The 13,659-nt window shown below is 43.3% G+C and overlaps 1 protein-coding gene across 6 annotated transcripts; it reads right to left on the bottom strand.

Moving 5' to 3' along the window:
• Window positions 1-4,864: 4,864 nt before the first annotated feature.
• On the bottom strand, window positions 4,865-13,590 carry LOC142057433 (cilia- and flagella- associated protein 210-like). Of its 6 annotated transcripts, none has more exons than XR_012660632.1 (7): window positions 13,430-13,590; window positions 12,410-12,566; window positions 10,861-11,064; window positions 10,122-10,286; window positions 9,570-9,644; window positions 7,286-7,452; window positions 5,005-6,065 (listed from the first exon to the last, which is right to left on the bottom strand). XR_012660632.1 is itself a non-coding variant. In XM_075093423.1 (6 exons), exons 3-6 carry the CDS (start codon window positions 11,020-11,022, stop codon window positions 7,409-7,411), a joined length of 477 nt encoding a protein of 158 aa, XP_074949524.1. In that variant the 5' UTR covers window positions 11,023-11,064; window positions 12,410-12,566; window positions 13,430-13,590; the 3' UTR covers window positions 7,393-7,408. The 6 variants fall into 6 exon arrangements, 1 of the variants encoding a protein (XP_074949524.1); XR_012660630.1 differs by having other exon boundaries at window positions 7,286-7,473; XR_012660633.1 differs by lacking the exon at window positions 9,570-9,644 and having other exon boundaries at window positions 4,865-6,065.
• Window positions 13,591-13,659: the final 69 nt, after the last annotated feature.

Below are 13,659 nucleotides of genomic sequence, written 5' to 3' on the forward strand. Positions count from 1 at the left end.
TATGTGTAATACAGTGTGCTGTGTTTTAAATATTTCATTGGTTTGTGTCCTTCTTGTGTGTTGGCAGCTAGAAGGGTAACTTCTATGCCGCATTTATTTTTCACCTGATGAACTTAGTTTAGTGCAAACAGTGGCTGCCTGAGAAGAAGCTTATTTTGTGTGTGAAGAAGAAAGCTGCAAGTAGACTACACGTCATCTTAAAGCTAGGAGAGTGTTGGCAAGGTGTCCCTCACTCCAGTGTTGCTACATCTGTATTTCAGTAGGTATAAATCCTTAGGAAATTAGTTTACAGAGGAAAACTACATTGGTGTTTTTTGTAATCACAAAGTGAATTAATTTAGGTCAATCTTCACTGTTCATGCTGTTATTCTGCCGACAGTAGAGTTCACTCATGCTATAAGGCAGTCATTTGTGTTTGGGAGTTATTTCTTTGTGCTAAAAAACCCACTTTTTTAAAGTGCTCATCAGTGTAATTTTTTCCGTGTAACCCCCTTTCTCTGGTCCATGCTTTCCTGTTTGTCTGCTGCAGAAAATTCAGCTTGGACGCTTCAGACTGCCTTGCCTCAGTTGCTAATTAATGGAGACACAGAGATGAAACAGATTACCAGAATTCACAGTGGGTATCAGGATAAGGAACCAGGAAATCCTTTCTACTCTTGCTGCTTCTTAGCAGTCTGAGAAAACTACTGCAGTTCTCCAGTACTGTTTTTTGTGGTAATTGAAGTGGAATTTCAAGTAATGTTTTAAGAAAGGCTCTTAATTTTTTTAAAACAAAAATTTGCTGTCCTTCCTGCATCACATCATTCTAAAGACCATACTGTGAATTCCTCCTTATTCTCTACTACGTGTGTGTCTTCCTCAAACAAATCCCCTCTCTTTTCTGCTTTCCTCTCCTGCCTCTAGGACCCACCTGTTTCTTTCTTGCCACCACACTTTCATAGGAAAGAGAAGGAGGTTGGCTTGTGTTGCTGCAGGACTGCCCACCTATGTGCGATCGCCAAAGAGCAGCCGGTATGTGGTAACGTAGTGGGCTGGGTGGAGGATAGATCATCTTTCAGTTCTTTGTACTAGTCACACCAAAGGCTGGCAAATCTTGGTATTCCTAAAGAGAATTGACAAGCATTAATGTAAAGCTGTGTTGAAGCGAAAGAATGTTCTAATAGTTGATTTTTTTGGCAGATCTTTGAGTGTTTGACATAACTTGTTCTTGCTGTCTTTGTTATAAGTTTGTCAATGTTTTTGCTATATAACCTGCATTATGCTCAGTGTATGTGTACAGCAGATTAGCAGAATTGCTGAAACTTGGCTTGACGCTGTGATCTAGACAGTTTTATTCTAAAGGAAAACAAATAGTTATGTCTTGAAGGCAAAAGAAAATACAGGATTGTGAACAATGCAAGCAACCTTTTTAAGAGAAGAAAACTGGAAGTGTGTAGTGTTACTTTTTAGCAGAATAGTTAGTGGAGCTGCTGTGGCTATCAACTTCTTTTTTCCCCATGTTTTAGTACAAATTTTGCATTGCAGTGGTTATTTTATGCGGAATGTGTAAAAACGTTTCCCAAGTGCACATGTGGGTCGATGATAGAGCTGCTACTTAAGAGAGCTTACAGGAGTGAACTGAAGACCTCTGTAGTGGACCTGTTCTGTGTGAAGCCACTCTGAACTCTGTATGACTTCAGAGAAGTTGTAGTCCTATTTTGGGGGACTGTAGTAAGAAAAAGCTGGCAAGCTAGGCTTAGGAGGATTGTCTGGCAGCTTGGACAAAGGCTTCCTCGGCACATTTATACTGTGCTATGTGTGCCATGTGCTTCCGAGTCTCATTTAAAAACTGCTTGCAGTGTTCTTCCACTATTTTTCATGGAGCTGACGCAAGCAAACTTGCTGAAGAAGTATGTTTGCACTACTGAGAATATTCTTGCCAATACCACTGAAGGTCATAGAAGCATGTGAACAAACAAAAAAACCTTCCACTGTATTGACTCTGCTGTAGAAGAGGGGGGAAAAATGCAAGCAGTCAGCAATAAGGCAATCTATATAAATTGTTGAAAAATGTTACACAGTCTTTAATTTAAAATCTCAAAATGGAGATTATATCCAATTGTAGTTTGTTAGTCATGTAACTAGTTATTTCAAAAGATGCACTTGTATACCCTTTCATAGGAATTTTTTTTTGTTCCCGTTCAGAAAATTATTTGTACAAATTAAACAAGCTCTAATTCTTCCGTAGCATGTTAAAATTCATCTGAGTTGGTGGCACAAAGCTCATTTTCTTGTTTTTAATGTACTTCGTAAGAAGTTGGTTACTTTTAATTGCACATGGTGGGATATGCTTCGTCTCTTGATGAGTGCATGCCTTGCCTGTATGGTATTTGATGGTAATTTGTTTTAGTGCCAATCACTTTGTTTAAACTGAAACACAACAGTTGCAGTCTTGTAAGAGGGAAGATTTGCCAGATCTGTGCTTTTCTTTATTGAACTGGCAATTGAGAATGCTGATGAAAATTCAGTGGGACTGAAGCGCAGTCCCATGGACAGCAAGCTCTCGCTGCTTCGTGAGGCACTGCTGCTCTTGCTGTCCTGGAAAGGTTTCTTGCCTCAATGGCAGAGCTTTCCTGTTCCCAGCCCTGCATTAACTGTGCAGCGCTGTACTCACAGTGTAGCTCAGTGCCACCTTTGGCAGCTGTGTCACAGGTTGTCAGCTTTTGGCTTAGAGAAGTGAACTGGAAGCATATTTGAAAGCCATATTTAACATGTACCAGGGGTAATCAAAACAATGCTCATAGTCTTCCCTTGTGAATGAGGGGAAAATATAGTGCATTTAGAGGACAGCTTTTTCTGCCAGTACCCCAGAACTGACCTTACTCAAGAGAATTTGTGAACACCAAGACTCAAGGTAAAATGGGGGCGGGGGTACTGGACTAACTTTGTAAGCATATGTTTAAGTGTATGTACAGGCTTGAAATAATTTCCAGAGGTTAAGACACGTGTTCTCTGTTGTATTGACAATAAAAACTGATACTTTACTAATACCATACGGCCTACGTGTACACGGAATGCTGAATTTAGTATTGGCAGTAGTTTTCCAACTTTTATCAGGAGACTGCTGTTTGATGTTGGATTTTCTGAGGACTGCTGTCAACTCGGAAGCACAAATTCTGACTGAGGGTGGGTGGATGTAACATAAGGTTGTGTAGCCACAGTTGCCTGTAAAAGATGTGTTGCTGTCTGCTAATTCTTTGGCACAGCTATAGTGTTTCAGTTGTTGCTTTGGTTTTGTTTTTTAAGGAAAAAAAAAAAAAGGGGGCTATGGTTACATTTTACCCCTTTGTTCTATCCAGTTGTCAACATCTTAACCTGAAGCTTCTCACTTGCTACTTGAAATCCCACACTACGGACTTCTCTTGCAGTAGTCTCTGTCAGATGCCCCAGACAATTTGCAGTGGTCCCCTAACACTATCTAATTTGTAATAGTGTCAGTCTGGCAAGTGGATTTTAGATTAATGTAAACATAAAAGAAGTAGTCCTTTAGCTGACTTTCCTGGAACTGTTGATTTATTGAAGCAAATAAAGTATTTTTGGACACACTTTTTAGGGGCATAGTAGACTCATTGCTTGCCTGATTGACAAAAATGTATATCCCGGCTTTTAGGACTTTCCTTATAATAGAAAATGTAGAGATATACCTACTATGCTTTATCAAAGACCTCTCTTAAATCATCTATATATTCTGTCTCCAATACTTGAAGAACAACTTTGTGAGAAAAGGCAGTAGTATTTTAGCAGCAGCCATGAGTTAAATTTTTGGGGGTGGGGGTGGAGGTGTCAACTTAGTCTGGAGGAGACCAGTGACAAAATTAATCTTCACACTTATAGAGTCAATGTGATTAAAATGTAAAGAACTGTTACTTACCCTTTCCTCGTTTTGCTGAAAATAGTAATTTTCCTAATGCAGTATTTAAATTATTCAAGAAAATGCATATCTGAAAGTCTGTGAACTCTGCATTTTGCAAAATTTGAATTTGTTACAACTCTGCAGTTGCCTAGCATAAAACTTCAGCTTTCCATTTTGTTGCATATATACTTTTAGTACAAGTCTATTTCTTACCCTTGAACAATTTATGTTGCTAGGAACACCGTTCTAATAAAACTTGTGATGCATAAAACCAAAAAGTATTATTCACCTGAAACTAATATGGCAGTTAACATGAATATGTTTGGAGGACAGATCTTAAACTGCTAAATATACATAAGATTGGTTTTAAATCTATATGTATATTCATAAAAGTTCTAACACTAACATTTAAAGGACTAAATAAACTGACCTAATGCAGAAACCTGACTTTGAAATTTTGCAACATGCAAAGCACTTAAGGAAACTTGCTAATTTTGGAAGTTAGACATTTCTACATATTCTGTACATATCCCTGTAACTGTATATACGAAGTAGTGTGTGGCTTTAGCCATAACTGCGAATGAAAAGAGTGGTTGGAAGGATTGGAAAGAAGTTAGGCCTATCAAGTTACGATCAGTGGTAAAAAGAACAAGCTGATAACTGGTTTCCTTCACCAGCTTAAAATAATTGTGGTTAATTATACAGGCAGTATTGTGCATGTAGCATTTAGCCAGAGTATTTGGCAACCTCAGTCTTTTGGACAATTGGTAATTTATAGTTCCAGGGAACTGGAACAGGGATGATGATCTAGTTGTCAGCTGGGAGAATGAGTTCTTGATATATGTACAACTTCTGTATTAAAGTACTTCTCAGAAATAAATGGTTTTTTGCATATTTGTTAGCGTATTCCATATGTCTGCCACATGTGCTTCTTGCAGTATTAGTGTCTTTTGTATTTGGAGTAATACTTACTTCAAAGTCATACGGTACAACGTGTGAGTGTCAAATCTCCAGCCTTTTAAAGTGGTGGTAGTGTCTGTAGAGATTTACATGGTATGGTGATTTGATGTCCAGTACTACCTCTTCAGTTAAACCAAAATCTACGCATTTTTCACTCAATGTGCACAGTCAGATTTTTATTCCGTGGATGACAGTCTTGCATTATAGATGGAATTAAGAGTTTCTACTGCAGAATGACAAATGACAGTCTATTCACTATCTATATGTTATAACATAGATAAAAATGCAGCCATGTAATGAAGCCGATCTAGTATCTTATCACTGATTTTTTTGTTTTGCTAGTTGCAAACTTTGATCTTCTACTTGCACAAATATAACGGGGCTTTTTTTGTGTTAGGTGAAGCAGAATAGTTTTTTCTCATTAGAGCTACCTGTTTGATGACATGAATTTAAATGTAGTGGTAGGACGGCTTACAGTCAGTTTAGAACAGAGTGAAAGAACAAGTTTTGATCAAAAAGTCACCTACACCAGTATCCCAGCCTGGCTGTACTGGCAGCAGAGTGAGTAGGAGAACGCAAGAAAGTGCTTTTCCATTCCCTACAGTCAGTCTGGAAATGAGTACTAGATAGAGAGTCTTGCTGCAGGCACTTCTTTCCCACAATGGATTAAAGACTTGGCCAGTGCCACAACTTTCCCAAGATAGTATTCCTATCTTCCATTGCATTCTCCAAAGTAAAAGGAAGTAGAAAACTGCCACAAATAAAAGGTACACTCAATATTGATCTTACTGTTGCAGGCAGATGTTTTTAAACAGCTTACTCAGGTTTATTATTTGCTTAATAAGAAATATTTTTAAGCCAAAACATACGGTTTGAATTGAGCCTGGAAGGCCCAGCAATACTTGAGGAGTACAGTACAGATTGATAGTGTACCTTTGCTTGTAACCTCTTCACTTCTTAGAAAGTGAATCTACTGCTTTGTTCCATAATAAAATTAGAGTAGTTACAGGTACAGTTGCAAACTGTGGCACTTGTTTCTTGAGCTGAGGTTGCGTATAGGCAGGTTCTGGCAAATAGCATGCCTTGTAACTTCCTCCAGAGTTAGCTTCATCTGTTGGGCACTGACAGGTTTTGCAGGCAAATATAACTTGTAAGGAGACATTGGCTAGCTTTTTATTCCTTAGCAGCTATTCTGTAGTTGTCAGATGTATTTCTGAAGAAAGAAACAAACAGAGGTTAAGTTGTACTGTATAATTAGTAACTACGGTTTTAACTGAAACTAATGCAGAAATACTGGTCCTGTATAGCAGTAATGTAATACTAAGCTTTACTGAAGATAGTCCCATTTCTCCCTTGACCACTGTGCCACTGTACCAGTTACTGGATTTGTATTTTCCAGACCTTGGTAGTCTCATACCTCTGATCCTGTCTCTGGTCTGCTCACTATTGATTGCTTCGTCCAGTATGTGTTGCTGCTTTCTAACCTTTGCCTGTTTTTCCGTTATGTAGAAAAGAAGTCAGACTAGGTGTTACTCATTTGAAGTGGGCAATTACTATTATGTTAACAGAGAGGTAATGCTGAATTTTATTGGACCTGCAGTTCTGATGTTCAAGCCCTTCAGCACCGAACAGAATTGTACATTTCTCTGGATAACGTATTAGAGATGAGGGAAACCCACAGAAAAAAAGTGCTATGCTGGTTTATGCAAGACAGTATCAGCCAGCTACAAACAACTGTGCTTTAAGACTGCTTCTAGAGATTGGTTTAAACAGATTAGAGGGCAGATTTGAATCATTTATGTATCTGCTTATGTATCTAGTTCTTAATGCCAAAGGCCATAATACACCAAAACAAAAGGCAGCTTAGATTGTAGTGGTGGCAGTGCAGAGTGTAAAGGGAATGACTACACCTGTGCTGTAGGCTTTATTAAACATGTAACAACTTCATTTATTTTAAATAGCAAGAAATTAGTTTAAGATAATTCCAAAGATGACTTCTCATATGGTCTTGTCATACCTCTGGCCTTCACTTCAACTCCCTCTGAAATCTTAGCCTCCAGAGAGGAGGGGGGGGTTTGTGTTGGGGTTGTTTTAGGGTTTTTTGGAGAGCTGTTTAAGTAGTGAATTTTCCTTCTCTCAAAGATTCACTGCTAGAACAAGAAGGAATATTACAGGCTATTTATAGCACTCTCCCATTCAAGAGATACCAGAAACGCATAGTTTAAAAACAGGCATCTGAAAGAATTTAGCTATTGAACTGTAGATGTTCAAAGTAAAAAGGGTATAAGCCCCAAGGAAGCAGGCTGTAGACTTCAAATGTAGACATCCATAATCTGCAAAACAGGGCATTTATTGAAGCTGAGTAGGAAATGAGGCTGCAATCCACCTTGATTCTTGCTGCTGTGGAGGTAGACTAAAACCCATTTAACTCACCAATTGCATGGTAGTGAGCATGTGCAAACATGCACTTAGGGGCGCATCTGGAGTGTTATCAAGCTCTGCAGATTTCGGCACCACTTCTGTAGTCAGTACTTCCCAGGGCTCCAGCTTCTGCAGTCAAAAGGCTTCATTAAAAGTTTCTTTCTGCTTGCTGAAAAAAGCTTGAAGAAGTAAAAGGAATACTGGTTCAGAGAGAAGGGAAATTAATTTTCAATTAGTGAACTAAGAAAAGACATACATAGAGATAATTTCACCATTATTTGCCATGTCTCTGTTTTTTTTTAAATTTCTGTTTTTCAAATCAATTACTCCAAGATAATTGGAGAGAACGCTTGTGTGACTTTTAGTTGAAAGTGCAGCAATGTTAGCATTTCAGTTTAAGTCAGAAGTGATTTTTTGAAACAGGTCTCATGACGAAACTTAGCAGGAAGATGTGCTCCAACCAGTGATGGGCATTCAGCCCTGACACCGGGCTAGAGCTATTCAGGACAAAACCTCTGAAACACATGCATCACGGGTGTCAAGTGCTCAGCAGCAACTTCCTCACTCCACAAACAAGCCCTTTATGGACGACGCTAACTGACATGGGTACAGAGTCAGTCAGCTCCAGCCACCCATGTCCTGCTGTCCAAAGACAGTGCAGCAGCCCAGACTGCAGTAGGACTGACCAACCAAGACAATACCCAAGTCTGTGCTGGCTCTGAGGAGCGTTCTTGGTCCTGCCTGAAGGCAGGTCTTTGAGGGGCATGCAAGCTGTTAACGCTTCTACACAATGCCAAGTGTTTTCTCAGTCCCTGAGCAGCTGCAGACTTGTGTACATTTGGCAGGAGGAACATGGATGCTGTTATAACAACCATCCCTCCTCACCTCCCCCTAATTTTTTTTTAAGTACTGCAAATGTATACACTCCGCCACTTCTGCAGTTGTCCTAATTAGGAAGCCCACATCTTGTTCCCTCCTTGGATGCTTAGAGAGGAGAATAAAAGTTATATCCAGTATCACAGAATCATAGAATCGTTAAGGTTGGAGAAGACCCTTAAGATCGTCGAGTGCAACCACTAACCTCTCACTGCCAAGTCCACCACTAAACCATATCCTCAAGCACCACATCTACCCTTCTTTTAAATACCTCCAGGGATGGTGACTCCACCACCTCCCTGGGCAGCCTGTTCCAATGCCTGTCAACCCTTTCAGTGAAGTTTTTCCTAATATTCAACCCAAACTTCCCCTGGTGCAGCTTGAGGCCTTTTCCTCTCATCCTATCGCTTGTTACTAGGGAGAAGAGACCGACCTCTGCCTCGCTACAGCCTCCTTTCAGGTAGTTGTAGAGAGCAATAAGGTCTCTCCTCAGCCTCCTTTTCTGCAGACTAAACAACCCCAGTTCCCTCAGCCGCTCCTCATAAAACTTGTTCTCTAGACCCTTCACCAACTTTGTTGCCCTTCTCTGGACACGCTCCAGCACCTCCATGTCCTTCTTGTAGTGAGGGGCCCAAAACTGACCACAGTATTCAAGGTGCAGCCTCACCAGTGCTGAGTACAGGGGCACAATCACCTCCCTGCTCCTGCTGGCCACACTATTCCTGATACGAGCCAGGATGGCTTGTTGGCCTTCTTGGCCACCCGGGCACACTGCTGGCTCATGTTCAGCCGGCTGTCAGCCAATGCCCCCAGGTCCTTTTCCTCCAGGCAGCTCTCCAGCCACTCCTCCCCAAGCCTGTAGCTTTGCATGGGGTTGTTGTGACCCAAGTGCAGGACCCGGCACTTGGTCTTGTTGAATCTTGTACTGTTGGCCCCGGCCCATTGATCCAGCCAGTCCAGGTCCCTCTGTAGGGCCTTCCTCCCTCCAGCAGATCGACACTTCCACCCAGCTTGGTGTCATCTGCAAATTTACTGAGGGTGCACTCAATCCCCTCATCTAGATCATCAACGAAGATACTGAACAGGACCAGCCCCAACACTGAGCCCTGGGGAACACCACTCGTGACTGGCCGCCACCTGGATTTGACTCCATTCACCACCACTCTCTGGGCTCGGCCGTCCAACCAGTTTTTAACCCAGCGCAGAGTGCACTTGTCCAAGCCGTGAGCAGCCAGCTTCTCCAGGAGAATGCTGTGGGAGACAGTGTCAAAGGCCTTACTAAAGTCCAAGTAGACAACGTCCACAGCCTTCCCCTGATCCACTAAGCGGGTCACCTTATCATAGAAGGAGGCAGGACCTCCCTTTCATGGCACTGATTCAGTTATTCACCATCTTTATCACTGAAATGCTTGATCCTTACAAAAAGCAGCTTCTCTCTGAGCATCATAGTCCAAATCTGCTTTCTTTTCCTGCTGTTTTTTACCTGCTTTTCAGCCTGATGAAGAAAAGGGATGTTAGTTGACACTGTTTTCTCCCCTACGGTACCCACCACAAAATGGGTACGTTAAACAGCTGAGTGAACATCAGCATCAGCTGCTGCTCTTTGGTGACCCGCCCAGAAGATATAAGAGAACAGCAGTGGCATGCTTGAAAAAATGGCATAACGGCACAGGACAGGATGTAATCTATCACTGTTGATCTCTTTCTTATTACCAGCCCTCCCAGGGAATCCTCCCCAGCCAGCATGGGCAAAGTCAGCCTGGAAGAGGCTTCTGTTCCACTGCTCTGAGAGGAGGCTGGTCCCCTCTCAGAGCAACACCAGCACCTGCTGTGCACACAGGTAAAAACTAAACAAAACACACACATCACACCTACAGCAAGCTTCCTCTTTCTCTCACACACAGGAGATCTATTACTATGGTTTTAGATGCGTGCTTCTCTCTGAGGGGGCTGACAGGGTACACCTATTTACCATTTGCTGGATCTGAATTTTCTGTATTTCCATGTTTGTGTCACGTTGTCGTCGTTTCTTGGATTTTTCCATTTCCAGGTAGATGCGGTTCTGTTCCATTAGCGCATGAAGTTCTTTTTTACCCTCTGCTTTTTCCTCTCTCTCCTTTTCCACTTTCATCTTCATCTGTATTTTACAAAGTACACAAGAAAAAGTTAACCAAGGGGATAGCCTGCTAGTTTGGAGGTCCTATCTTTCAGCAGAAGCAGCCCTGTATCAGCACTCTGATAAGCACGGTCATTGTGGCTGGCCAGTGCCCAGGCCCAGGGTTTTCAGCAGCCCTGGCAGATGTGCGCCCAACATGGAAGCGGCAGAGGGAGAGAGGACTTCAGGAAAGATGTCAGTGGACCTGGTGAAGTGTGCTGACGGGTGGCACCAGAGCCACCAGCTGCGATCTGGGCCAGGCTCCTTGGTTGGAGTAAGCAGTGCAGAGTCTGGAAAACATTTGCACAAATTACCAAAAACTATCAAGTGTTCCTACTCTAATTTTTTTGAGGGACGATCATCACATGTACCCACTTGTACTTTTCTTAACGAGTTAGTTCTGAAACTATAGATGGTAAATATGAGAGACAGCTGTTAAGTGAGAACTTGCCTGTGCATCTCACTCAAGACAACTGTGCTAGAATCTATGGTGTTTCTAAAAGGAATTAAGAAGCACATGACCGAAAGAAGAATAAGAACAGGCTAGGTTTCTTACCACAGTGGCTCTGTGCTCAGCAACAGATTCAGTGGCAGCCTTTTTTTGTTTGTTTGTTTGTTTGTTTGCTTCTTTCTCTTTGTTTTTTGTTTGGTATTCATCTTCTATCTCTGCAGCTCCTCTAGCAAGATGATCATCTTCAGTCTTACACGCCTCATTCATCCGTGCAGGTAGTTGTTAAAAAGCTTATGCTCCCACATTAGCCTGCAGGAGAACACGAGCTACCATGACATATCAGGATATCTGCTCAGATCAGATGAGGCGCTGCTCTTCACAAAGCCAGCAATCCCACATCCACCCCCAACAGCACCAAATACTACTGAAACTGGTAGGCAGTACTACTTCTGAAAACAGTAGCCTTAGACCTGCCTATTAGTCTCTGCATCTTTTTCTCTTGTCAGATCAGCCATCATTTCTTTTCCTTTTAATATAAGCCTTAATCTGATAATCATCTTTGTCTTTTTGTTTCTCTTCAGCTTTAACTGTTTTCTGTTCAGCTACAAACTCCTGTTTAAATGGAAAAGTACTTTTATTTTTATGTCGAATGAGATTTTGGAAACATGAACTGAAGAAAAAAATCTAGCAAAGACTTCAGGCCTACCCTATAATAAGAGTTCCTTGGTTTTATCAATGGAGAAGCTTGTAGATAGAAACCTGGAGGTAGAAGAGAATTCTCATGACCTACTTAACCACAAACTACCACAAAAGTAAAATTAGTATGTGGTTATATTCCCTACTGGCTCCAGCTGTACTGCTCCCATCCTGTCCATCACTCATGCAGCACAGACTCCGAAGGGCTCAAACAGTAAGAGTCCACAGAACCATAAAAATGTAAGGCACAAGGCATTTTGTAATCATGCAGAAATGGCAGTAATGAGTATATATAGCTTTTATTCCATAGACAAGGTTGGTGGTAAATGGGATAAAGTTTGTATAACTGAGGTGAGGAGGAGTATGGGGGAAAAAAGCAAGTAGGGTTTCAGTGGGAATTCTCTCCTCTTACTCTCTCACATGCCAATGAACCATCACAGTACCTCCACTTCAGTCCTCCAGCTCAATCAGGCATGGGGAGGGAAACAGTAAGTGTGGTAAGTAGGTCTTGACTAAATTTCTAAACCTCTCCACTCAAAAAGAGAAAGACAAGTTAAACAGATGCTGCTATGTTCAGACTCAGGCTCTTCCCTCTTCCGAACAAAGAACAATGGGCTTAAGCCAGCAGGTGTGTGAAACTTAAATCCAGTTCTCAAGCCAAGAGGAATATTCCTTGATGTCTACAGCAGACTTTTTAACCATAGACCAGTGGAAGCATCAGGTGCCAGTGTCCCTTCAGACAAGAGAAGGGACCTGCCTCCAGGAGGCCTTTCTCAAAAGCACAAAGGAAAGACATGGCTTGCAGCTGGCAGGGTAGGCATGTGAGCCAGTGCTACCGAAGCTGTCAGCAAACCTCCTGTTGCCAGTGGGCCCGTTTGGATACACGAATGCTATTGTTTCACTCCAGGCAGCCATGGTGAAACAAGCATTCTGAGCTCTCTGCTTTCCTGTTGCTTACATGATACAGCCTTTGGCGTTCAGCTTTTTCCTCCTGTTCCTTTTCCATTCTTCTCTGAATTTCCAGTTGGTATAATCGGTTCAATCTCTGTATTTGTTCTCCTTCTCTTTTGTCTTCTAGCTTGGCCAGATCTGCCTGATGCTTGTGCTCCTTTATTCTGAATTAGGAAAAGAAGGTCAATAAGTGGGCTAGGGACTGCTTGAAGTGAGGAACAGATAGGGATTCTCCATATCTACAGGTACTTTAACAGTAAAAAATCTGATACTTTGAAGTGAAAGTAGAATATCAGAGATCAAAAATAGAATCATGGTTTTTAAAAGGTAGCTGCAAATCTTTTGGCCAAAGCTCCGTCCTAGTGCAAGGGTGCTGGTTAAATCTATGCTAGCAAAACCAAACGTGACCAGCATAGGGACTCGAATATTAGACTGAATTTGATTAGCTTGTGTAATTGTTAGCCCACTCCCTGTACAAGCTGGACCACTGCCAGCTAGCTGTCTTCCAAGCAGTGCCACGGCACCGTGCAAGACACAGCCACGGTCGCCAGCCCATGCTAGCTGGTGTGTGAATGATCCTGAGCTGGGGGAAGTGGCAACAATGGAGAATTCTGCCTTTGGGAGACAAGCCGCTTGCTCTTGGTGCCAGAACACGGACCACCTTGTTTGATTTACTGGGACAGATACAGCCACTGGCAACACGAGAGGTTTCTGAAGCTGGAGGCCAGAGTCACGGAGGGAACGCAGGGCGAGGCGAGGCGACGGCTTTCGGCCTGGCCCCAGGGCGAGGGGGATCAGAAGGAACGGTTTGTTAGATGCGAGTCGCGCAACCCCGGGCATGGCGCCGCGGGGAGGCCCGCTCCGCCACACCGGCTCGCCTCCGCCGGCCCGGCCCCGACAACCGCCCCTCCTCGGAGCCCGGGGCCGGCGGGGCCCGGCAGCACGGAGAGCCTACGGGAAGGTTTTTAACCCAAACGCCGCTCCAGGGAGCGGCGAGGTCTGCCGAGAGACAGGGACGGATCCTTACCGATGGTGACGGCGCAGCGGTCCCGGGAAGCCGGGGCGGGGTCTTCCGCCCCCAGGGAGAGAACAAGGGCGGCCGCGGCGAGCGATGCCTGCGGGAGCGACCCGGCCCCGGCGGCGAGAACGTCGCTACCCGGCGGCGCCGACATCAGCCGCGAGCGGGGGAGGAGCGATGGGCGGGCACGGCACAGCACGGCGCTGCGCTCCGCCCCGCCCCGCCCCGCCTCGCCTCGC

The sequence above is a fragment of the Phalacrocorax aristotelis genome, chromosome 5, assembly GCF_949628215.1.
Source record: "Phalacrocorax aristotelis chromosome 5, bGulAri2.1, whole genome shotgun sequence".
Classification (NCBI taxonomy): domain Eukaryota; kingdom Metazoa; phylum Chordata; class Aves; order Suliformes; family Phalacrocoracidae; genus Phalacrocorax; species Phalacrocorax aristotelis.

Coding starts and splice junctions, on each gene's coding strand:
- LOC142057433 (XM_075093423.1), bottom strand. CDS start 11,022: ATGAATGAGGCGTGTAAGACTGAAGATGATCATCTTGCTAGAGGAGCT. Junction 10,287..10,860: donor CTGAGCACAGAGCCACTGTG/GTAAGAAACCTA, acceptor TGTAAAATACAG/ATGAAGATGAAAGTGGAAAA. Junction 9,645..10,121: donor AAATTCAGATCCAGCAAATG/GTAAATAGGTGT, acceptor TTTCTTCATCAG/GCTGAAAAGCAGGTAAAAAA.